Genomic DNA, 25,397 nt, shown 5'->3' on the forward strand with positions numbered 1-25,397 from the left:
AAGTGCGGTGGGTTTCGCACGAGGGTTTTGGCCGTGTTACACGTGGCACGACATGCGACACCGCTATCAGGACCCGCAGGGTGGTCGTGCGTTGACGCGTAAGGACTTATGAAAGTGTGTGATCTCGATTTGGCATGCAGAAAAGGATCCTTGGATCCTTGCGTGTGGGTTATACGTGCGCGTATACCGCTAGCCAAAGTGGAGGATTCGTAGAGAAGAGCGCGTGCGTTACCGGTCGATAACTTTCGATTCACCGAAAGCTACGTATGAGCTAACGAAACGTTCAGATTCGTTTACGAAAGTTGAATTTATTTCCACCCATCCGACGACCCTCGGGAGAATAATTTGCGGATAACCAGCACGGAGACATTCAATTGGATTAGGGCATTCACGCTCGGACAAAATTTTTTACTTCTACTCACAATTAATGTTTGTTAGTTAATTATGTATATATATATATATATAATATATATTAGATCAGGTACACCCTAGTAAAGCACGTCTTACCATTTATGTACTACAATTTACATTGAAATGAGAATTTCTTTATTTTCAATGTTTGGAAATTTTTGTACAATGATTTCACCGTTTGAATCCCGTTTCCAATAGTAACAAAATCTTTCGGATTGTGGAACTTTTCCATAGAAAGGACCAGAAAATTTTTGTCTCGCGTGCCAAATTATTCGAGGAGCTTTTTGCTTGCGTTGATACAACGTTCGGTGGATTATACATTAATCTTAAAATTTGACTACCGCATCGTTACATAATTTACCTTTCGATCACGGCTTCCGTAAATATGTCAATTTTTCTACAACGTTTTTTTTTTCCTTATTATCTGAATTGCGAATTATATACTCGGCGTCATAACAGCCTCGCAATATTTAAGGGAGTAGGCACCGATATATTACGATATGTAAATATATATAACGAGGAACGGTTTCCTGGAAACGAATGAAGTACGCAAATCACGTCCCCATCCCATCTTTCTTATAACAGCTTTCCGTGTGTGCCGACTGGTGCGAAGTATACATATACGCATATACATCAATGTATGTGTTACAATAAAACGTCTCGCGGCGCTACAGCCCGCGGTGTAAGTTCCTGCAGGGTGCGTTTACTGTTTGCACAGCCTTCCCGTCGCGCCACTCTTCAGAAGGATAATTCACACAACCAGCGTGCTTTAAGCACTCGTAAAACTCTGCCCAGTTGATAATGTCGACAAGTTATCGGACGGGATGGAACCCCAGCCAGAAGTCACGTGGAAGCGTGGCGTTAACTTATTGAATAACCTAAGTTGGACCTTGACAGTATAAACTCGATGAGAGAGAAAGTAGTCGGTATCCGCATACCCGAGGACACAGAGATATGTCGTCGATGCGACACTGAAACTTAAGCTCCATCGCCTCGACAAGGTGTCATCGCGAAGCCAGGTGGATCGCGTGCAATATTACCGTAGATCATTTTTCAGCTCCGTGAGAATATATCAACCTCCAGGAATCGAGTACCAAATAACAAGTGGTTCGGGCATCGAGTAAGTCGGCGGAACAAGAAAATATGAAAAATAGTTAAAAGAAAAAACTTCGTCTACTCGGGAAATGCTGCGATGGCATGTTTTCGATTTCAGGGTCAAGGTGACGCGGTCGTGAAGCGGGCATGCTTTTTCCTTCGTTTTAGTCCGGAATGAACCTAGAAAAACTAGTGGAATAAAAATGATGAGAGCACGATACCAGAAAGAGATCGCTGTGAAATTGTTGGGAATATGGTTCGGCGACGGAGACGGCGCTTTGACAATTGATACACCGCCCTAGAAGCGTGACTATTACGTTCCAGTGGCGACAGGCGCGTTCCGTAAATTAATACGTCACTAAGGCCAAGCCGGTCCAGCCGGATGTCGGGCGTATACGCTCTTTTCGATACGCCAGCGAGTCACTCGCAGCGCACGATCATAACGCCTGCCCGATCCGATATTCGTGTTCCAGCTTCGTAATTCTACCCGACGGTAATAGCTCGAAATATTCGTTACTTTGCGTCTCTACGCGAGCAAGCTTATCCACGCTATCGTGAAATTTGTAGTCGTATTCGTGCAAATTTTATCGTTCAATTTTTATCAGAGAAACGGAATGCGCACGAACGAAAAATGAGACATGAGATGTACCTGGAATCAAATGTCCAAACTTTTACTCAACGATAAATTACCGCGTAACGAGATTCTAAGTGTTCAGACAATTTTTCATTCCCCAGGTAAACAGTAGTTGTGTAATGGTATGACTTTGATTGAATCGGGAATGACTAAAGATCACTGAAAATAGCGATAATAGAATCTTTGTATGTAACAGAATAGAAGAAAGACTGAATCTTCCTCCTTGAATGACAAGTTGATTGAAGTACCTGAATCTGAGAATATAGCTTGAATATCGTTGCACTGGATTGAGTTCCGTTGAACCGTTTCTTAAATTTTATGAAATTCTTGAATTTATAGAAAAATCCTGTACCTTCCCATAGATTGTTATCAAGGTGCGTAATAATGCTGATGTAATGACTGGACGCCGCGTGAGATTTCTGTAATGCAAAGTTTCGCCTTAGTTAGACTGTACGCAGTTGATTAACGGTACTTCGCGATTCCGCAGATTTATTGATCCCCGGTAATAAATGAAGCGAGGAAAGATGCGGAGCAATTTTAAGGGATGCAAACTACGCCGAGAACTACTGGGAGATTCATCGCAGAGAAGATACAGGCTGGCTGTCGTTTGCTGAGGAATAGATGCAGGCGAGTCTTGCGACTATGAGGTTCGTTCCTCACCTTCCTCTTCTTGCCGCCGCGTGTCGGTTGGGGCCAAGGAGGTGGGACGAGGAAGGAGCGAGTGTCTGAAGGCTCGGCAAGACCGAGATGGAAGAAGCTCGCCTCGGTGTGCTCGCGTGTTGAGCGAGGGCCACGGACCACGGAGTCAGCTCGACCGACCAACGCGACCAACCGGTCGAACAACTTTTTAACGAGCCATACGCCGAGACCCTGAGTCGACTCGACCATCTTCGCTTCGAAATGAACTCGCGGTGAACGATACCGGCGATTCGGCCGCTATTTGCTCGCCATTTTCCACCTCGTTTTCAGACTTTCTTACCATGAGCTGCTTCTTCGTTAGCGTACAAAAATTCAAGGTCAAAAGGAGAGGGCACTTCGCAGAGGAGAAAATTTGAATTTTCGGGCCGATGGAGGAGAAATTTTGTAAGACATCGTGCGTTAAACCTACCCCAGGATGTTCAAAGACACGAGTTTCTGAATAAATCCAAGCTTCTTCATTGGTCCATCTTCGTGACGCATCTGGCGCTGGAAGCACTTTGAAAACTTTGGCTCGATGTTTAGGAAAGTTTTTGCACCTCCGGGTCGTTAACGCTTCGCCGGGAAAATCGTTGATTCGTGGTCAGACAAAAGCGGGACATCCAGGTGGAAGAAAAGGCCTCCGGCTTTTCGAACTTGGTTTCCTCTGTGATTCTGCGCCTCCGACCGATGCTTGAAAATCAAAGTACAAAAGAACCTACCATCCATTTCACGCAATCTTTTACTCAAAACTTTCTTCCCCGAAACGAGTCACTGCTGATTTTATTCCTCGTTCTAGAAAGTTGCTCTTCTGACCTCCTGTTTTTTTGAAGAATTCGTAAGTATATCAATAGTTTCCAGCACACAAATTTTCAACGACGAAAGCCCCACAGCGACTGGCATTAATCACGTTTTGAAATGGTTAACGCGGCTGATCCGGAGAGTCAAGAATCTACGTGAAACTGAATCAATTCGCAGTTCGAAGCCACTGATTCGGCAACAAACAAGCACCAATATTGACAGGGATGCTGCTGCAATTTCCGATGCTCGATCAAACCACTGCAAGATGAACGTTTTGGCCACTGTGCACTGCGCACGTGAAGACATACGGGAAGAGGAATGATATATTTATAAGAAATAAATTAGTGGTAACAATTGCGAGCCGGTTAGCTTCGATTTCGACAGCCGGGCGTTACAGTCACCCCGCACTCGACAGTTACACACGTTGTGCACGTATACGCGGGTCTTCGTTTATAGCCCACTACGGCGGTCCTTCCGTCTGTCTGTCAACTGGTCCCGGTATCGGTAACTGTGAACCACTTTTTACACTATCCAGTGCATGTTGATGCAGCTGGAAAAGCAAAAAAGGGCTCGAAGCGAACGCATTCCGTTAACCACTGCATGAGCAGCTTCCGAAGAGAGGCTCGAAGAAAAATGTCCCAGAGGCTACTGGTTCCCGGATTCGATCGATTGATTCCTGCGGTGGCAATTAATTTAATAAAACTCGAAACGACATCCGACCAGAGGCTCGTTGGTCCAACTTCTCGTATTCAACCGTGAAAAATTCCACCCTCGATTTCCTGATCGTAAGCGCGGGACTTCAGGCATTCCGACTCGGGTGCCACAGGTTGAAACTAGTCAAATTCACGCGGTCTGATTAATCTACGATCGATAAATCACGCATTTGGTCATCCGGTCGCTATTTAATTTCAAGGTGAAAGTCTTGCGCGGGATACACGGAGCCACGCTGCAGAGACCGACAGAAACGTGCGTCGAAGCCAAACGTCTGTCTGGTGAAGATTCATTAAACGTATGCGGGCCAATGTAGCTTATTATCATAACTATCTCTAAGCTCGCAGCACACTACTTCCCATCACACGAATACATGTCGCGTCCGAGTGCCTTGGAAAAATATATTTCTCGGACCGAGACGGGTTTAGACTATGCTTCACGCGCGTGGATGTACTCGCTAGCATTTTACCGACGCGACGTGTAGCACTCTCTGCAGGGTGAGTCATCGGGCGGCGAATTGAGCCAGGTTTGGGATCGGCATGCAGGGGTGTCAGGGTGGCCAAGGTGGGGCGCGTTGCACCGGAGGGAGAAATGACCTTTCTGCTTTCATCGATACCGAACCCCGGAAGGTCTTTGCGCTGTGCGCTCATGCCGGCAACGGTGCCCTAGTGTTTATTCGACAATAGATCGACAGCACCTATTTGCCGGCATATCGGTGCAGCCAACAAATGTCCCTAGATCCTAAGATACCTCGAACCTACTTCGCATTTCACTACGGAGCATCGCTACGCCTGCATCTCGGTTTTCCATTGTCTCTTACTATCTTCGGTCTCGACAGGATTATGTTTATTCACCTGTCACCGTAGCGGGAACTACCATAGTTGTCCGGGAAGGCCATTTGTCAGGACGCATTCGCGTCGCTTCGACGACAGGCGACAGGAGATGGGAGACCCGAGACGGTTGATGGGTCGGAGAGTGTCTCTCGGCATGAGGGACGTTATACGCCCCACGTTCTCCTTCTCCAAGTGCAGAGCCTAGGCGCAGAGGGTACGGAGAGGCATTGCAACTGGAGCCCGAGGGCGTGGGCTCGGTGCAGCAGGCGAAGCACACTGGATAAGTGTTAATTGGACTTTGTTGTGACCGCTGGCATTGTTCACCAAGTAATTTGCACGTGGGCCGCCGTTTGGCGGTCGCCGGTAATCACGGCCCCCGAAGCCGTCCGGGAGTTTGCACACACAACGGATAGTTGAGCAAAGATCGGTTCGCACGTTTCTTCGCCAGGGCCAAGCTCGCCGCGCGACCTGCGGTCGCCACGTTCCCTCCTCCCTCCGCCCTTGCCACCCCCTCGTTCCCTTGGTGCCGAAACGTGAGCTGACTGTACTTAATTCGACGAGCAAGTTACTGCGCGAGTTCCCTCGTCTTTGCTGTCCGCGCCATCTACAGGTTTCGCCAGCATGCTATGAGCCCCGCACCTTGACAAGTACTGTAATGGGGTTGTTTGATTTGGCCGAAGAGAAAAACAACTTTTTTGCACTCTCAGAGTAACCAGCCTTTTCGATTAGAGGACAAGATCTCTTACTCTGAGGGATTTCATTGGAATATTCTCGGTATAACAGTTGAAGGCCTTATTTTTTTTTTTATTAAAATGCGATAGAAGCAGTGACTAATGGGTTATGGGTAAAAAGTCGATGGTCTACGAACAAAATGATCACGTTGGATTCGACAATTTTTTTTTACGACCATATCGTTCGATACAATGCTACACAGGTAACAGTTGATAGTGGATTGTAGCAGTAAATGCGTTGGATTAAATTTTCATCCAATTTATGCCTCTGGATAAGCACGAAGGTGAAACTTATTTTTCCGCAGAGTGAAGCAGACTCGTTTTCCGGAGCTAACTATGATCCTCGTTATTTCGCAATTATGATTATCGAATCACGGCGAGGTGGTCAGCTGATAATAATTGCCATGGGCGATTGAAGAGCAAATGGCGGCATGTGTAGGTACCGAGGGGAGAGAGGTGTATAAAATCTTGTACAGGGGCCCGCTCAACGGATCGGGGGTAGTAATGAGAGGGTAGACGATCCCCGATAAATCCAGCGAAACCCAGGATTTGTAAATTACACCCTGTCAATACTTCAAGCGCGGGTAAATAAATGAGCAGCGCCTCTACGCATGGCCCGGGCCCAAGTAAGGCTCAACCGTGAACGAGGCCCCGGACCGGCAACGGGCGATATAATAGACCGAGTCCAAGTCACCGGATTCGTTGCCGTATCTATGTTATACACACAGACGAGTCCGTAGGTCGGTACCAACATTTTGTTTCCTGTAGGGGAACAAAGCGTGTTCCTCGGTCCCAAAATTTTACCCGCATAAAGCAGAGCTTCCTCCACGTTTCTCCAGGTTACCGAGATAGAATCTAGCATTCTCAGCTCCTATTATACGGCACGTTGTACATTTACGAGCTAAAACGCCTATCGTTGTTATGCAAACCACTACAACCGATTTTCTTTACCTACTCTTAACCAGGTTTCTGCGGCACCGCGGGCCGTTTGAACCTAGTTATCTGACACTGGATGACAATTAACCCCTTGCGGCACCAACGCGGCCTTGCTCTCGTTCTCCACCGAATCTGAGCGAATTGTGAGCGATATATCGCAAAAATTGTAAAACGGGTCATGTCGTTTGCACGCCGAACCGGCAAACTAAGGTTTGAACCCAGCTACACCCGATGGGCATGTTTTTCTGCATTTTTTCTTGTCCCTTGTGCAAATGCACATTATTACTATTCTTATTCTTATCATTATGATTGTTAACGTTGTTGTCATTGTTGCTGTCGTTGTCGTTGGTGTTATTGTTGTTGTTCTTATTACGAAAGAATTTAAGAGAGTCTGTGCGGTGAAATAATGGAAAATCTATACGTAAAGCGATGTTGCATCCTGGAATAAAAACGCGCGAGCAACATTCAATCATGACTTGCACTAAAAATTCGCTGATTTTGAAGTCGAAGGATTCTGATTATACACTTTTACGTCACTGCTCGTCCTCCAATTCCCATCCCCACCCGGAAACATGTACCTTATACTGCCTGAAATTGATCTCTGCCCTAACAATGCCCTAAACGCGATCACTGAATAGTCGGCGGACGATAATTGATGCTTTATTATATGTTTCAAACCAGCAGCTCCATTAACATCCCATTGCCGAATTCTTGGTAAGTCATCAAACATGGCGATCACGACTGAGGTAGCTGGGGCGACTTGATTGTCTGTCCGTCTGTTTGTCCATCCGTCTATCCGAGCACCGTCGCTAATCCTAGTTTTCGTTGGAAATTATTACTGACGACACGAGGGGAAAGATCGAAGCCACGAATTAGTCAAACCGGTTCGACCTAAATTTCCAGTTCGGAGATTTCGGCTCAATTTGATACCACGTGAAAATAACATTATCGCTCAGCTATGTATTGGTGTGTTCATGCAATAAATGTCAAGTGGAACATTTTTTTCATGTCAGAGAATCTATATATATATATGGGGCATTCCATGTCAAATTTACCCCTTTTTTCCTTCACCATTTTTGATTCATTCCGTGATTTTTTATACGATTCTACCATCCAAAAAAGGCACTCCTGAATTTTTTCAAATTTTTTTCGCTAACCTTTTTTTTTAAATATTATTCAAACCCATTTCGAAAACGGTCGTTTTTAAAAATCTGAAAAAATTCTGAAAAATCTAGTTTCTCATTCCGATCATACCGACACCTGGCCGATGATGGGCCGATTTGTTCTTCTATTTTTTAGCACTTTAAACATTCTCAACAAACAAAACGCCATCTTGAAACGTTATGAAAAATCTTCAAAAAGTCTCAAAAATCGAGTTTTTCATTTCGATCATTTTGACACCTGGACCACGATGACGGTCCGATTTTTTTCGATTTTATTCAGCACTTTTAATATTTTCAACAAACGAAACTCTATCTTGCAACGTTATGCATTGAAAATGTTGTTGAAAATGTTAAGTGCTAAAAAAATCGAGAAAAAATCGGACCATCATGGTCCAGGTGTCAAAATGATCGAAATGAAAGACTCGATTTTTGACACTTTTTGATGATTTTTCATAACGTTTCAAGATGGCGTTTCGTTTGTTGAAAATGTTTAAAGTGCTAAAAAAATAGAAGAAAAAATCGGCCAAGTGTCGGTATGATCGGAATGAGAAACTAGATTATTCAGAATATTTTCAGATTTTTAAAAACGACCGTTTTCGAAATGGGTTTGAATAATATTTAAAAAAAAAGGTTAGCGAAAAAAATTTGAAAAAAATTCAGGAATGCCTTTTTTGGATGGTAGAATCGTATAAAAAATCGCGGAACGAATCAAAAATGGTGAGGGAAAAAGGGGGTAAATTTGACATGGAATGCCCCATATATCTTTAAGATTATTTCGCTACTTACCGGCAAACACTTACTTATTCGCGAATGTCATATGATTAAGCAAATTAATAGTTTGTGTGTATTAAATCGAAATGATTTATCGTTCAACTGATGGATTCAACACTGTTAACATTATTACAGACTAGCTGTTGCCCACGATTTCGTTCCCGGCATGCGGTGCAATGCCACTCACAGAAAGAAAGTGTTTTGAAAGCACACGAATTGCCGATAAACTACATGAAATACACTAATTTGTTAAAACGACATTTTTGTTGAAATTTCGAAAACCTTGTATGCGATATCTTTGAAACAGTTGGATTGACGGAAAAAATTTACTTATCACATAATCAAGCGAATAAAAAGTGTGTGTGATCGTGCTATAAATTACAGATAAGATTTATAGAATTTCAAACTGACACAGGATAGCTTGAAATTAATATCATACGCATATGAATGATTACAAAAGTTACGTAGACGGCAAAAACTTTAAATTCGCATAATTAACACATCATAAAAATTATAATTGGCAAAAATGTTGTTCGCAGAGTGAACGAGGAAAAAAGAAAACATTCGTAAACTCCTCCATGAATGCCAATTATAAATATATTTCACGGTGACAGACGGTGGGCGGCTGGGTATCGTCTTGTTGTTTTATTTCAGTTTATCAGATTTCTTGCGGCATTCAGGTTCGCCTTGAGAACATTAAGCAAAGTGCTGCCATTGATTTTGTTGACCGTGCCACCAGGCTGTCGCGTGTAATCGAGTTTTAATTTGATACAGTTTATTCTGTAGATGCTAAATGAATTAATAAATATTATACGGTTGAACAGCTGAACGAATCTGAACACAATGTAGTTACACCAAGGTGAGATAAAGTTACGTCATATTTGTGCCACGAGTAGAGTTCAGGAAGCCGCTTTAACTGATAAGGAAAGTTACGAGCTTTGCATGACGCAGTCAGCATTGAACGCTGTAGCGAAATGCATCGCGTTTGTTATTCGCAGTAATAATTTTGAATGCAGAAAGTTTTAGCAAGAATGAAAAATTCGTACAAGTGATTCCAACGTGTCCATCCTGTTTTGAGGGTTGATCGAAGTGTTAGAATTTCATCAATATTCAGTTGCTATTCGTAGAGAGTCTTTAAATCCGTCGTGTGAAAAAAAAAAAAGATAAAAGACTGGGTTTTCGGATTAAAGTTTGTGAATTAGCGGTATAGGATCCTGTACCACAGTAAATATGGATTGTTTGGCTGGCTGACCACTGGGAGTGATTATCAATCAGAGACGTCAATTTCGATTTGTATTAACAAATTCATCGAGAAAATAATAATCCCCCGAAGAAGGTACACTTTCGGGATACTGTAATAATAACACTAAATTAGCGTTAGCTGTACTTAAAAACTATAGGAATAAATAAACTCGAATATAATTGTCCCTCGTCTTTGTCGATACGATATTATTTTTTAAAACAGCGTAGTCTCAACGCAGACCGAGTGTAACGGCTGCGTCAAGTGAGTCAGTTTTTATTCGGGCGTAATGGCGCATAAACTATAATTAAATGTTATGCGCGAGCACGAACGATTCGGTTCAGCTGAGCGTCAATGTCACTCGTGTTTGGTTGATTTCGTGACTTTGCTTGCCTAATGGTCGGTCCCAATCAGGCTTGAGTAAGAGGTCGATGGCCCGCACTGCAGCCGAACGAGTGTAGCGGCAATAGCAGATGCAGCAAGTAGCATAAGTGAAACTTTCCTACGCCTATTTTATTCTCCTATTTCCTGTTACAGCGTGACATCCTGCCGAAGTGATTCACGCGCAATCATCTGGATCTCGCGTATAACTTTCGATCAACCGCGTGTATGAAAAATGCGCGAGCAACCGCAGGTCGAAGACACCACGCGGTTTCGTAGTGATGCAAAAATCGGTTGGTTTTAGTTTACCGAGTTTACGGCAGGTTTGCAAGCTCGTTAATTTTCGGACGGGCTGCTCCAGCGGCTACACACACACTGCAATGCGGTCCGCTCGCTCTTGTCTCGGTGGTGGTGCTATCGTAATCGTTAACGAGGGACCCTGTCAGCGCCAAGAGATACCTGGGGGTCTCTCGCCATTAACCTTCCGCTAACAAAGGCATTGCCACCTCCTTGGGCGCTGCTCGCTGCCATCTTTCTCCAATCTCAGCTTCTTCTTATCTCGCCCCTCTCCGCCACCTCCTTTCCTTGGCTTTCCTTTCCTTTCCTCGTCTTCCTTTCCCCACGCCATCCAGGCTTCACCCTCTCGAGTTCCCCTCCCCCCACTCCTGTCTTCGCCTCGTTCCGTATTCCTTTCTTCCTTATTTATATGCATAACTCAAAAGAGGTGTAGTAAAAATTTCACGGTCAATTTGATTACGGAGAACAGTCCGGAGTTTATAATATACCGCACGGCTACGATCAGGCTCGATCTCCGTCCATTACCCTCGAGCTTACAACTCTTTGATAGTCACGACTGTATTTATAAATTACCAGCAATTCGCCGTACAAATACCAAGAGACACGATCGTGACGATGTACCATAAACCATTTTCAGTTAGGTGTAGTACGGTATTGAGTATCTTTTCAATAAACTCGTGACCAATCTTACCGATCAGTTAGGAAAATAGTGTTCGCCTGGCAAAACATGGACAAGAGGCGTCGAAAGTGTACGCGGTTAAAAAAATTTATAGAAAACAATGTGCGAGAATGGCTTAGTCGAAAGAAATTTATTAAAGCGGAGGTTATAGATGTAGCTTAGACATACCTAGTGGATCGCGCTAAGCCAATTTACTAGCCTAAGATGCGGGAGATTCCAGGAAGAACATGCGAATAAATCTAAACTTTGCCTTTGCGCGCGAGTTGATACCTTAACAGAAAGTCGCGAGGACATAGAGACGGCGCGCAGAGAATACTTTACAAGGTATACAGGAGAATTTTCCACAACGCCCTAGGTGTTATTCAACCGGGACCGGCGGAGGCTCGGTCAGTGGGGAGCGTCTCCGAGGTGAGGGTGCCACCACGGGACCACCGGATTCCCGTGGTGAGCAATTAACTCTTCGACGGTGAACGAACCTCGTCAGCGGAGAGCGTTACTACACCTCGCCCAAACGCCCTACGCCCTACGCCCTACGGGAACGAATGCCAAGGCGGCCGAAAGTCTCCCTCAGCACCATTTCGCGTTATACCCACGCTTTTAATTCCAAGTCTGAGAATGCTAAATCACGCGAATCATTATACGTATTGGACTCTGTTTCCGTCCTTACATGTTTTCAAATTAGATCGCTTTTTTATGTTTCGGACGATTCGGAGCTTTCGAAAGCTTCATACTGTACCGATTTAAAATTACTTCAAAACAGTCGGTTGTACTTCCTCATAACAGGCGGTGGACTCTTAAGCGGTTTGATGATGCGGTAACCGCAGATACGTAATTTGAATTGATCATCGAATGGACATCTAGAAAAAAACGAATGACCAGCAGAATCCGGTAGCAAAAAATGTTGTCAATTTTTACAAACGGTTCTGAGTCAAAAATACTGTTGAAAATGCAACTAGCGAGAGTAGAGTCTAGAAAATCTACATTGGCGAGTGAAGCCGGGTTCTAGACCGCGGCTGATAATAGCTGTTTCAGCAACAGGTGAGCACGGAGCGAGAGCGAGTGGGAGCAAAGCGGACGTTTAACGAGGGCGAGCGAACGAGAGAAGAACGGGGAGAAAAAGCGAGAGCGCGGGAGAGAGAGGACGAGGGAGAGGAGAACTTCGTGACCGCTACGATTCGTGATTCTCTAAAACAATAACCAACACAGACGCGGCTGAAGGAAAGCTGGTGCACACTGCACGGCATGCAGACAGTCAGGCGAGCGAGCAGCCAGGCTGGCAGGCATGCAGGCGGATTCTACACTTTGGTTGAGCATGCTATAACCGAACCGACGGGAGACTAGCTGCATTATGCCTCCCTTCGTCGCCTACTCTCCTCCCGCGCGTGCTCTTACTTCACTCCAGATTCTTAGGTATTTGCATTTATATTCCACCGCAACACTTCAGCGTCTTAAGAACGTTAACTCAGCCACCTAGCATATTGTCTTGAGTAACTGTCCGTTATTTTTCATTTGGTTTCTTTTTTTTTTTCCTTTTTATTTTTAGTTTCGTTTCTCTTATTTCCTTTGTTGGCTCTGGTAGATTGGTACAATCCAACGGTCGGTGGATACCTGACATCATTTCGATGGCATCGTTTCAATCAAATATCGTCCGTTTTTGCATCGTTTGATCGAGATTCGACTACGCTCCGACTGGCTTGTATATATAGTTTCGTTCGGTATCGTAGGTTGGCAGTTGACCTTCATAGTCTGGTGGATCCAAATTTCTGATCATCGGCACGCAGGCCAGTTACTCTCAGTCAGCCATGACCACATTATATACACAGGCATGTAGGTTGCAGAAGTAAGACGCAAGTTCAGTACCATCAAATTAACTCGTAGCGTTGAGAATTCAAACAAAGGATACCGGTGTTTCAGAATTAGGAAGAGACCGGACTGGGGTAGAGTTGAAGTTAGAGGGAGAAAAGGGTGCAAAAAGAAAGGAACCAACCGGAGATCGTATGTATAAAGAAGTGGAGAGGCAGGACAATTTGGAGTAAATTTATGGGAGTCGCTTCAGTTTAGGTGCGTAAAGATCGCCGATCAATCCTGCGGTGAACCGAGAAAATAGATCAGACCGCCACCCTGACTGATCATAGCTCGCCTTGAAAATGCCATTCTTACGGGGAAGGGACAAGCCGACAAACTGCAGGGACGGCCGCGTCGCGGCGCGTGCCTGTCCCGATCATTATTTCGCTTCGAAGCGGTTGTCCCGGCATAGTTACTCAACACTTGTAATTCATAAGTTTGCCACCAAGCAGACAGAGCTGATCGCATAACGAACGCCCACTAATGAATCAACATGCCCGGGTAGGCACGGCCTGCAGCTATCGCTCCCGCATCTCAAGCGAAAGCGGGAAATGCTGCAGCTGCACGGTATCTCGGGACTCGATGCCCCACGAGGTGGGCATCGACGTAAGATATCAGAAAATAAGGTAAATAGAAATAGTTGCAAACAGAGAAACTCGTGTTTAACATTCTAAACAATTGATCGGTAGAAGATAGGATGTAAAGTCAACGTATCAGTAGACACATCTTGTTGCTGGATGATTGTTTCGCAAAGAATACTAAGTCGGTATAACAAGTGATACATTTGCATGGACGCAGTTTAACCATCCGAGTAGTTCATGTGTTTGACGAATTGGCTTCAATTTCACTCCACGTAATTATCATTTTTGCATTTATCTCGGTACGCAAACAAGCGCAAAAATAAATCATTGTAATTCCAGTAGTAAAAGTTCAGTTCAAATTCGGCTTCGGTCGGTCTCAGAGAAAATTAATACACCGCATACATATGTGTGTGTATATATATATATATATATATATATATATATATATATATATATTATATATATATAATATACTTGAAAAATATACACATATATGTATGTATGTGGTATGCATAAGCGTCGTAGGAAATTTTTGACTTCGTTTTTACCTTCTCCGAATGCATTCCCTGAATGATGGGGGTTTTGACAAAAAACCTGACCGCCTTGTACCTTGCAAGGCATTCCCCGAGAAATTTATTTCCTGTTGTTAGTTGCGTGGGTATATGCGTAATTACGAAGCATTATCGTATCTTTGGTTTTGTGAAGAAGTTAACAATCACCAGCAGCATGCGCTTTGCTGAGTAAAGTCACTTTGTTGCCGAACCAATTTAGTCAATTTAATTTATGACTTGGGTATGGCAGAGGTAAGCTTCAACGCATGTATAATGACGAAGCAGACTAAGAACACTAATTGATGGAAAACGTATTTAACAGAAAAATAAATTTCACTTTTTTTGTATAACTCACAGTCGATGTACTTATAATTTAATTTTCTTCGTATAATCTGTCTGATATTTTTATCACCTCACAAATCAAAATAGAATATAGCCTCATATCTCTGCGCAGTGGATTATTTTTGTGGTCTCGAGTGGTTAAAGAATCTCATAGGACCATACCCCATAGAGTCTAGAATCAAGCGATTTGCATGATCAAATCTTGGTAGGATCTAAATCCTCTTTGTATGTGGTGTTAAATACCAAATATAATACCTATAAAGTATATCATATCGTTGATTTGAATAATCGAAATTTGATCATTAGCGGTTCCCCGTTATGATATTCGAATGAAACGCAGAAAGCATCTGAACACGTGACCAACGCCCTTTGCTCAGTTTGCAATTTGCGATAAGCTATACAACGAATCTACTTTTATATTCGGTGCATAATACATTAAAATTTTTTTGAACACGATATAAATCTCCGCGTTAATATACTAAATCGTTTCCTAAAAAGGATAAGTAGTTATTTCTGTGCACAATAATCGATGGCCGCAGTCTTGTTAGGTTCACGTTAAAAGTATATACCTTGAAATGACCGACGAGGTGTTTCGAAGGTGTGAATTATTAGGAGGGCATCCCAGAGGAGGTCCAGCCGACCTACCTGCGTTATTACAATAACAATCAATACTGGTGGGTCAAAACACGTTAAGCCTCCTGATTAGACGGGTGGTTAGAAAAGAGGCCTAGAGGGTCGGTCGAGACCAGTAAGTCAAGTTGGTGCCGGAGTCACGCGTCAGTCCCTTTCACCAGGGGGTAGGCCACCCTCCAGGGAACCACTTAGTTGACCCTTGCTTCACACTGCTTTATGTCAACGCGTTAATGGGGTATGGTAGATTGTTCCGCACCGCATACAAGCTAACATTCTTTTTAACGTTGAACATAAGGAACAGGAATAAAATTTTCTTCTCCCGACTACTCGAGATCGTGACAAGTAGTTGTAGCTCGTTTTATTTTGTACGCCTTTCCCTATTGTCTGGTTGAAAGGACGGCGTTCAACGGTAACAAGTGAGTGGTAGTAGCACTGCGGTAGTTTCCAAGCATCGTGCCTCGTTACATTAGACATACAGGAGCCCAATTAATTGTCTTTGGAAAGTAAGAGTTCGCGATCCTTGGTTCTTTTTTCAAATTCCATCCAACTGTTTAAATTTCTCCAATGAAAGTCCCACGTTCCTCAGCGTTCCCATGATCCACGAACACTGAATAAGAACTCAACGATTATACGGAACAGCCCTACATGCAGAAGACCGTGGACGGAGTATACGTCGATAGATATAGGTACGAGTGACGCGATAAATAATTAGGTGAAGCTGGTGGTAATTACGTGGACGATCCATCCTGGGCAAGCAGAGACTGTAGATATATCGAAGCCCGCGGTTTCAGAACGTGAAATAGAGTTTGTTCGAGTATAGAGAACTTCGTAGGTGAAAAGTAAGAGTGAGAGTATAAGGCAGCATCGACGAGACGAGGAGACAAGGAGGTGAACGCCGGGGGACGCGTACGAACGGTCCACCAAGTTTCCCTGGTAGGCAGGCACGGAAGGCAGGGAAGGCAGGCTGGCAGGCAGGCAAGCAGAGGAGCCATTGTAAAGGCCCAGAGTGTACCTGTCTTGTTTTTGTAGGCTTGGCAGAACGGCGGACACTAGGCAGGTAGCGGCGAGAGCAGAGTCGAAGGAGAGAGGTGGGCCGGTTCAGACACAGGGAAGCCGGAGGTAGGGGAAGGGGTCTAGTTGCGGTCCCAGTACTCGGGCCTAACAACCTACCAACCAGTCCTCGGAGAAACGCGGCCGATGCCAGAGCGGCCGTTTACCCTTTCGATCCAGCAGCCACTGACGCGTTGATACTGTGCCGTTCCGTTTTCGTTCGAACATTGAATTGCTAACGATTCAATTAAAATTGACAGGATAATAGCCACCACTTGTTACAGCGCGAGTGCCGACTGGTTGATACGGTAGGAACCGTCGAAAGATCGTCTCGCCTCCAATGAATGGATTACCACTTGGATTATTTTAGCCCGGGCGCTTTGGATGTGCAGTGTCTTTTATTCTCAAGTGAAAACTAGATAGTGATGAGTGATGTGAGATAGTTATTAGCAAGAGGGCCCGGAGCCGTTACAAGATAGGGTTAAATTGAATTTGAAGTGCGCGAGTAACATCAACAAAGTGTATGCAAAGATAAGAGTGCAAAGATGCAGGGTAGTCCTGCCTTCTTCGCGATACTACTGGGCACGATATTTGGAGTTCTCGGAGCCTCCCTTAGCAAAGCTCTCAGATACAAAGCACCCGATGAATGCAAGTGGGTCGCGACCGGGGAAACGGAAGACGACGTCTCTCTCGTTTGCCGTCTGAGAACCATCAATAGCGAGCTGGAGAACACGAATTTCAGCGTGATCCAGCCGCAGCATACGGTGCGTCTGCGGCTGGAGTGTAGCGATGCGTTATTTTTTCAGAGTTCGCTTAGCGCCGGTAGTTTCAGACCGTTGGTGGAACTGCGAGAGCTTGCCATAGAGTATTGTAAGATCGGGAATCTTTCCGATGACGCCTTCCGGGGTCTCAAGGAACTGAGAAACCTGACGGTGCGCACCCACAACACGGACTGGTCTGCGATGGCTCTAGACGTATCCGCTGGCGCCTTTAGCGAAGAACTTGCTCAACTTGAAAGACTTGATCTCGGAGAAAACAACATGTGGAGTATACCGGAGGGCACCTTATGCCCCCTGTTGAATCTCGAGGTTCTCAATCTAACGCGTAACCGGTTACGAGAGGTGACCAGCTTCCATTTTGGAACCGGCGCTAGGTGCGCCCCGGGATTGCGCGAGCTGGACCTGAGCAACAACAGCATCGAGTCGCTGCCCGCCGCTGCCTTCTCCGGTTTGTCACGGTTACATAGCCTCGATTTACGCAGCAATACGATCACCTTTCTCGCCGATCGAGCCCTCGAGGGTCTCTCCTCGCTCGAGGTACTAAAGCTGTCCGACAATCGACTAGCGAGCTTGCCACCCGAACTCTTTACCGACACGAGAAACATCCACGAAATTCATTTGCGCAATAACACTTTGAGCGTCCTTCCGCCCGGGCTATTTGGCGAGTTAACGCAGCTTCAAGTGCTTGATTTGTCGCGGAATGAGCTCAGTTCCGAATGGATTAACGCAGTGACGTTCGACGGGCTGGTTCGTCTTGTCGTCATGGATCTGTCCCACAACAGAATTGCCAGGCTGGAACCGGCTGTGTTCCGCGACCTGTACAGTCTGCAGATATTACGGCTGCAGGGTAATTTATTGGACAACCTATCGGAGAATACGTTTTCTGCACTCAATAATCTGCATATCCTCGTACTCAGCGATAATCACCTAACCGCGATTGACGCTGGTACATTGAGCGGCCTCCACGTCCTCAGTCTTCTCTCCCTGGACAACAATCGACTGAATAGTCTTCATCCAAACTCGCTGAAGAACGTCTCGTCCTTGCAAGACTTCCATCTTAACGGTAATAGACTGTCGACAATCCCGGAGGCTTTGAAGGCGACCCCATCATTGCGTACCTTGGATCTCGGTGAAAATCTCATATCTGAGATTCCAAACGGCACTTTCGATGATATGCAACAACTCTACGGACTTCGATTAACCGAAAACCATATCGGAAATTTGACAAAGGGCACTTTCGAGAGGATCACAGCTCTTAAAATATTAAATCTGTCGAGAAATCGAGTCCAGTATATCGAGGTTGGGACCTTCGACGCCAACACGAATCTCCAAGCTATACGATTGGATGGGAATCAGTTGACGGACATAGTCGGACTGTTTACGGGACTTCCGAATCTAGTGTGGTTGAATGTGAGTGACAATCGTTTAAAGGTGTTTGATTACGCGATGATACCGACGGGACTGCAGTGGTTGGATATTCATTCCAACGAAATCAACGAGTTGGGTAATTACTTTGAAATCGAGTCTCAGCTTCAGTTGAGCACTTTCGACGCGAGTTACAATAAGTTGACCGAGATAACCGGGAGTGCTATCCCGACAAGTGTGGAACAGCTTTTCCTGAATAACAATTTAATATCAAAAGTGCAGAGTTATGCGTTTTTCAAAAAGCCAAATTTAACGCGAGTGGACTTGAAAGCTAACCAAATACGCAACTTGGAACCTTATTCGTTGAGGATTAGTGTAGTGCCGCATACCAAATCTCTACCGGAGTTCTACATAGGTGGAAATCTGTACTTATGCGACTGCACGATGGAATGGCTACAGAGAGTGAACCGACAAACTCTAACTAGGACTCAACCCCGAGTGATGGACCTGGACAGTATAGATTGCAAACTTCTATACGATAGAAAGCGCGTCTTTGTACCCCTAATGGAAGCTACGCATTCACAGTTCCTCTGCAAGTACGAGACTCACTGCTTCGCGCTTTGTCAGTGCTGCGACTTTGACGCGTGCGATTGCGAGATGACATGTCCGACAAATTGTACTTGCTACCATGATCAATCGTGGTCAACGAACGTGGTCGACTGCTCGTCCGGAGGTCACGTCGGAAAGCTACCGGAGCAAATACCGATGGACGCGACTCAGCTTTACCTGGACGGTAACGACTTGAGGATAGTGTCTAGTCACGCTTTCATCGGACGGAAGAAACTGAAAGTGTTGTTCCTGAACGCTTCGAACATCGAGATGGTCCAGAACAGGTCGTTCAACGGGCTGCGTGAGCTGGAGGATCTTCACCTACAAGATAACCGGATCCGTGAGCTCAGAGGCCATGAGTTCGAGGGATTGGATGAATTGAAAACGTTGCTACTTCAGCAGAACAAGATCGCATCGATCGCCAACAATACCTTCGCGCCCCTGCGTTCTCTGTACACTCTCAGACTGGAAGGAAATCATCTGACCAATCTGGCTCTCTCGTCGCTACCAAAGCCCATTAACCTCACTATATCGCGTAATCCCTGGTCCTGCGACTGCGAATATCTGCAAATGTTTCGAAATTGGCTTCGTAGCACGGTAAGCCGGGTTACCGACGCTTCGGATCTACGATGCGTCTACAATACGACCGAATTCGAAGCCTACGGCGAGGAGACGTTCAACGATGACGAGTTTGGATTCTCGTTGTCCAACAACAACAGTTCTACGTGCACGGGTCTTGCCGCCATCGAGAACAGCATACGTGGTAATCGGACCAAAATCGAACCTCAGGCTCTTCACGATTATCTTCCACTACTGGTGGCAACCCTATCCGCATTTTTCATCACAATGCTGCTCTGCATGTTGGCATTCATATTTCGTCAGGAGCTTCGCGTCTGGTTTCACTCGCGTTTTGGAGTGAGAATATTCTACAGAGAATCCGAGGTCGACCGAGAGGACAGAGACAAGCTGTTCGACGCCTTCGTTAGTTATAGCTCAAAGGATGAGGATTTCGTTGCCCACGAGCTAGCCCCCGTCTTAGAAAGGGGAAACCCTGCGTACAAACTGTGTCTACACTATCGGGACTTCCCCGTGGGAAATTTCATAGCCGACACCATAGTACAAGCGGTGGAATCCTCGCGGAGGACAATCATGGTACTCTCAGAGAACTTCATCAAATCGGAGTGGTGTAGATTCGAATTTAAGTCGGCTCACCATCAGGTCCTGAGGGATCGCCGACGCCGACTTATCCTTGTGCTAGTCGGCGACGTCCCGCAACGGGATCTGGATCCCGATATCCGACTGTATCTCAAAACAAACACGTACCTGCAGTGGGGGGACAAATTATTTTGGGAAAAACTGAGATTTGCCTTACCCGACGTCCCCAATAATCAGCGGAGTCCACAGCAGAGAAGACAACCGCCGCCGGTCCGACGGCAACACAACAACCGGACAGCAAACGTTCAACGTACAGTTGCTGTGCACATATGAGTGAAAACTAATTAACCAAACTTTTAAACGAAATATTTTATATTTTCATATGAATGTAAAACAGTGATATGAATTTGTTCCCACACAGGGCCCGAAGGACACGCGATCCATTCGTCGGAAGTGTTTGGTGCAATAATTTCTGGATGGGTGTACATAGTGCAAGAATGAATGGATGATACCCTTAAAACTTTAAATAAAATGTGCGTGGCACGCTAAAGTCTGTAAATAAATTTTTAACGATTAACATGCGATTGAGGAGAATGGAATTGTTGATATTTTAAAATTATATTATAGCTGTGTATATTCGAGTGAGCATATTATACATATATATGTATGTATGCATATGTATAATTGATATGCTAAATATTGTAAATAATTTTGTATACTATGTTTATTTTCTGTTTTTTTTTTTCTCTTAACGATGTATCATATATGTTATACAAGTATCTGCAGGACGCTTCGACAAACTACTATTAATTTCATACATTGAAAACATAACTGCGGTATAAAAGAATTGAAATGTTATACTCAAACGTGTTGTCACTATGTGAACAGATGCGATAAATTGTAGGTAGTTTAAATTAACTATCACGAAGCGACTTCACGCTGTTGTAACAAATTAAACGCTAGCTAATTCACGTATATGACGAGTTGAGCGAACAGTGAATGGGCAAAATACGCTGGGCACAGTCCATTATACAAATAGATATGTCGTTACGTCATTGTCATACAATAGTGCGGAGATATACATATTGCATATTGCAATAGCGTCAGACGTGTGTCTGGACCGCAAAGATCAACAGGGACGACGACGACGAATTTGTCTGTACGCAGCTTTGAGTGAAGCCTTCCGGCTCACAGTGATATCAATTCCTAATATTTCCTCCATGTATGTAATCATACTCGATTCATTTAGAATGCAACGATTCGTCCGATTCGTAATCCGGTGAGATTTTCACGCCGTACATTAATCGTAATAATGAAAATTATACTTTCGTAACATATTGCACGGAATGGCGAATGAGTCGTACGAAGTTGAGGTAAAAAGAAAAGTTTTATTGTAAATTTTTATTTCTTATTTATTATCATTCTGAATAATTGAAGTCGATTATTGTTACATATTTTACACTACTAGTTTTGTAAAGTAATGTTATTATTATTATTATTATTATTTTTATTTTTACCGCAGTAAGAATACCTATAAATATACGACTCTTTCACGAGCCTGAGAATCGCAGGCCCAGGTGTATAGTAACACGTGCATTACCGAAAATCCGTAGTTAATATGCGAATGACTGATTGTGAAAAATTTTAAATTATTTCCATTACTGTTCACGTTGTGCTATTTTCGAGATTCTTTGTTCGCTCGGGAAAGATTGTCTTGATTTGAAGAATGAGGGAAAAAATACGACTGATGAATAAAATTCTTTGTTTCTATGCTCTTGAACATGTGCTGTTGATTTTTTCGAACCAATAACCTGATAACTTTGTAATTACGTTAAATCAAGTTTCTAATTGTAGAATAGCCTAGGAAATCATCCTTTCTTCAAAGTATACGTTCATAATCAAATACTCTAGTGTCCGAAATAGTATTACTAACGGAAAGGACTAAAATCGGCAGGCGTATATGTCAAATATAGTTACAGCTGGCTTCGTTCACAGCTAAATATACAAATGTATGTGTATATTCTGTGGGAAATAATTTTTTTTCGATTAGGCTCGAACTTTTTATTTTTTTGTGTCCAACTTCCGCCCACAAAGTGATTTCGTAACGACGCAGAGGTAATGAGATCTCGTCGTGACTGCTTCCGAGACAGCGTGCACAGTTTCAAATCTGTTTATACCATAACTCTAGGCTCAACTTCTATTTTATGAGTTGGGCCAGCGTTAGAGGACGAGTAATCCACTTGCAAATGTCATTTCCACAAACTATTATGGGGTAAATACTTGTCAACCGCTAACAAGTTCAACCGTGGACCGCAACGATATTGCTGTTACTATGCCTACCTACTATATACGAATAATTGTTATTTATTTATTTGCTTTTTGTTTGGCAACGTCATTTCGCGAACCATCGAAACATGCACCGCGGCATAAAAGCTACCAGCAATTAATTATATAGTATGAAACGCATGAAAGTTCCGACGTACGTTGTAACCTATCATTTTTTCCTACGTGGGAAAGTAACGAGTATAACAAAGATAGGTATAATTAGGTACCCTTTCGAACTATTGCAAACCCAGCCGATACTCGGCATCAGTCGCTAATTTCAACATTCTCAGTGCATACCATGTACCACTTAAAGCATCTCGTCGAGTAAAAACTTTACTCCCAGTTAGGTACGAAGGAAGCATACTATACTTATAATCAATCCGTTTGCTCCATGGCCGCGAGTATCTCGAGCCCAAGTCGTAAGGCGAAAGTCAAAAGTATAGCGAGCCCCCTCATCATCCACTCAGGACCCCCTGGGCGCGATAGTCGTTGCGCCTTACCACCGTTGGCCGCACTTAACGTTGACTTCTTTGTAAAAAAGTCCATAGAAAAAGCAACGAATAAGTGGCATGTCGCCGATGCCAGCAGCGTTTCTCTGTGTACATACAGCTGCTGTTCCCTGCAGCTTTCGTGTGTATAAAGTAAGATCTATAGGCGCAAGGTCCGACGGGTACGTCCATCTATGCACAAGTACATCCGTACGTGTGTTCGATGTGCAGCGAGGCATCACGACGCGATTTCATTTCTTTTCCAGTTAATTCGGGTACCTTCAGAACCGGCCACTCAAACTGATCTTGATTCGGTTGGTAGAGATGCTACGGCGGCGAATCGGTTCCAATTGAATTAACACAATATCAACGGAACTTTACACGATTCACGTCTAGAGTACTTTAATTTCATTCAAGCATGAGCGTCGTCATTTCATTTTTGAAATTGTTGAAAATTAGTTTTTCGGTACAGGCGAAAGAAGAAATTCAGTAGTCTGATCAATTGCAACTTGCTGTTTTGTGGTTTAGAAAAATACCGCTACCGTTTAAGGTTTATAGAGTGAAAGTTCCTATCAGCCAACGTTACTTCTGTGATTGTGATTTATTATCTCATTGTCAGTCACTTCGTTTATTAGAGCGTAAACCGGAGTTCAACAGCTTTTACCCGGCTGTTATTCATATGATCTAACTCTACGGTAGATAGCAGCGTCGATACACCCACTCCGGAATTTGTTAGACTCAGAAACCTGTATATAGATGACTATTTTCTATAAGCAGTACCGTCATTTGTCCCTGAATAATGCCTAACTGATTTTAAAAAAATAGATCACTGCAATTGTGTAGAATATTATGATCATAGTTACGCAATTGATTCGAAGACTTGTCGCTAACTTCGCATATCTCTAAATGATAGGTCAGAACCAAAGATATTTAATGGTGATACAAATGGTTGAAGTAACTTTGAAAGGTAAACGTGAAATTTCCGATGAATATTAACATAATAATACCGCGGGTGTATCAATATTGGCAAAGGATGGTTGTTCGTTACGTAAGAGAAAATACCAGCGTAGATTTGCACAGTTCATTAGCGAGGAAAATTGGAAGGAATTGCATGATGAATTCTACTTATGTCAATTGCCTCTTCTCGTTACCCCACCTCGAGACCGTAACCTTCGCAGCATGGCAGTTACCGGTTGCAAGTTCGCGTACCTGCCTGCATAATGCGACAATTTCCTCGCGTTCGCGTTCTACTGGTGAAATTGAAAATTAGACTAGCTTCAATCGCTGTTCGAGAATCGTAGTGGGTACGTGTGAAGATCACGAAATATTAAGTCAGAATTTGTCAGAAGCAAATAATGGCGAGAGGAATACTCAGAGTCAAACTTTTAGTCAGAAACGCTAATTAACAATCCACTCGCCTGTTCCTTCTTTTAGTTTACACAGGTGATGTGTACTGTGAAGACCGGAACACTTGTCAATTAGCATCACTTGTAACTCAACAACACACGGTTCATTACAAGAGTAATCCATGAATAATCGATGAAAATATTTCACCTCGACGGCGATTTTTCTTTACAATCGACATTTGGTCGAGCCATGCGGAAGAACCATAAGTTTAAACATTATTATTTGCAATTTCTCAAAATTAAGGCAAGTGTAACAGTTATTGACCCTCTTCCAATTATTGAACTTTTTACATTGTATTTGTTTAGCGTTTACTTGTCAAATTACCAAAATATAAATTTCTAATGTTTAACTTTCTACGAATTGGTTTTAGTAATTGAGAAATTCACAATTTGTGCCTTCAATTTACAATTTTGGAAAATAAGAGTCGATAACTGGTACACTTACTTACCTTATACTGATCCACCGGTGGATCTTACACTGATTCGAAAATATAAACAAGTGAAATTAATGAAAGAAGAATGTCGATGAATTATTCTTAGACAGTAAAACTGGTGAAACGAATCCCACGAAATGTTTGGTTTCTGACACTTCCGCTACAATAGTATAATATTACGAAATTTCAATCTACTACGTGAACCACAGTATATATCTGTTACGTTATACTTAAGGTCGTGAAACTTCGATTGCAAAACTATCTCTTGCGAATGTAGGAAAGTCGTTCGATACTCGCGTATACAGCATTTGCATGGGACCAAGAGTACAATGCAACAGGTTCTGCATTTTTTGCGTGATTATTTTTTCTTGCATTCACACCTACCCGCGAAGACTGGACGCTGGCTACAGACAACATCGGTCGTTTGAGTCCCAAGAGCCGGCAGAGCGGTGCAGAATGCGCCATCTTCAAGACAT

General features: G+C 43.8%; 2 protein-coding genes across 2 annotated transcripts in view; one reads left to right on the top strand and one right to left on the bottom strand.

Annotated features, from left to right (window-relative positions):
- Positions 1 to 25,397, bottom strand: part of Su(var)3-3 (lysine-specific histone demethylase Su(var)3-3) — a 222,566-nt gene that overhangs the window by 61,011 nt on the left and 136,158 nt on the right. The window lies entirely within an intron of this gene.
- Tollo (Toll-like receptor Tollo) lies at positions 9,737 to 22,048 on the top strand. Its single transcript, XM_046624540.1, has 2 exons — positions 9,737 to 10,097; positions 16,340 to 22,048. Exon 2 carries the CDS (start codon positions 16,906 to 16,908, stop codon positions 20,599 to 20,601), a length of 3,696 nt encoding a protein of 1,231 aa, XP_046480496.1. The 5' UTR covers positions 9,737 to 10,097; positions 16,340 to 16,905; the 3' UTR covers positions 20,602 to 22,048.

Source organism: Neodiprion pinetum, chromosome 4 (assembly GCF_021155775.2).
Source record: "Neodiprion pinetum isolate iyNeoPine1 chromosome 4, iyNeoPine1.2, whole genome shotgun sequence".
Lineage (NCBI taxonomy): Eukaryota > Metazoa > Arthropoda > Insecta > Hymenoptera > Diprionidae > Neodiprion > Neodiprion pinetum.

Bases quoted from the DNA above. Each gene is read 5' to 3' on its own strand.
- Tollo (XM_046624540.1), top strand. From the start codon at position 16,906: ATGCAGGGTAGTCCTGCCTTCTTCGCGATACTACTGGGCACGATATTT.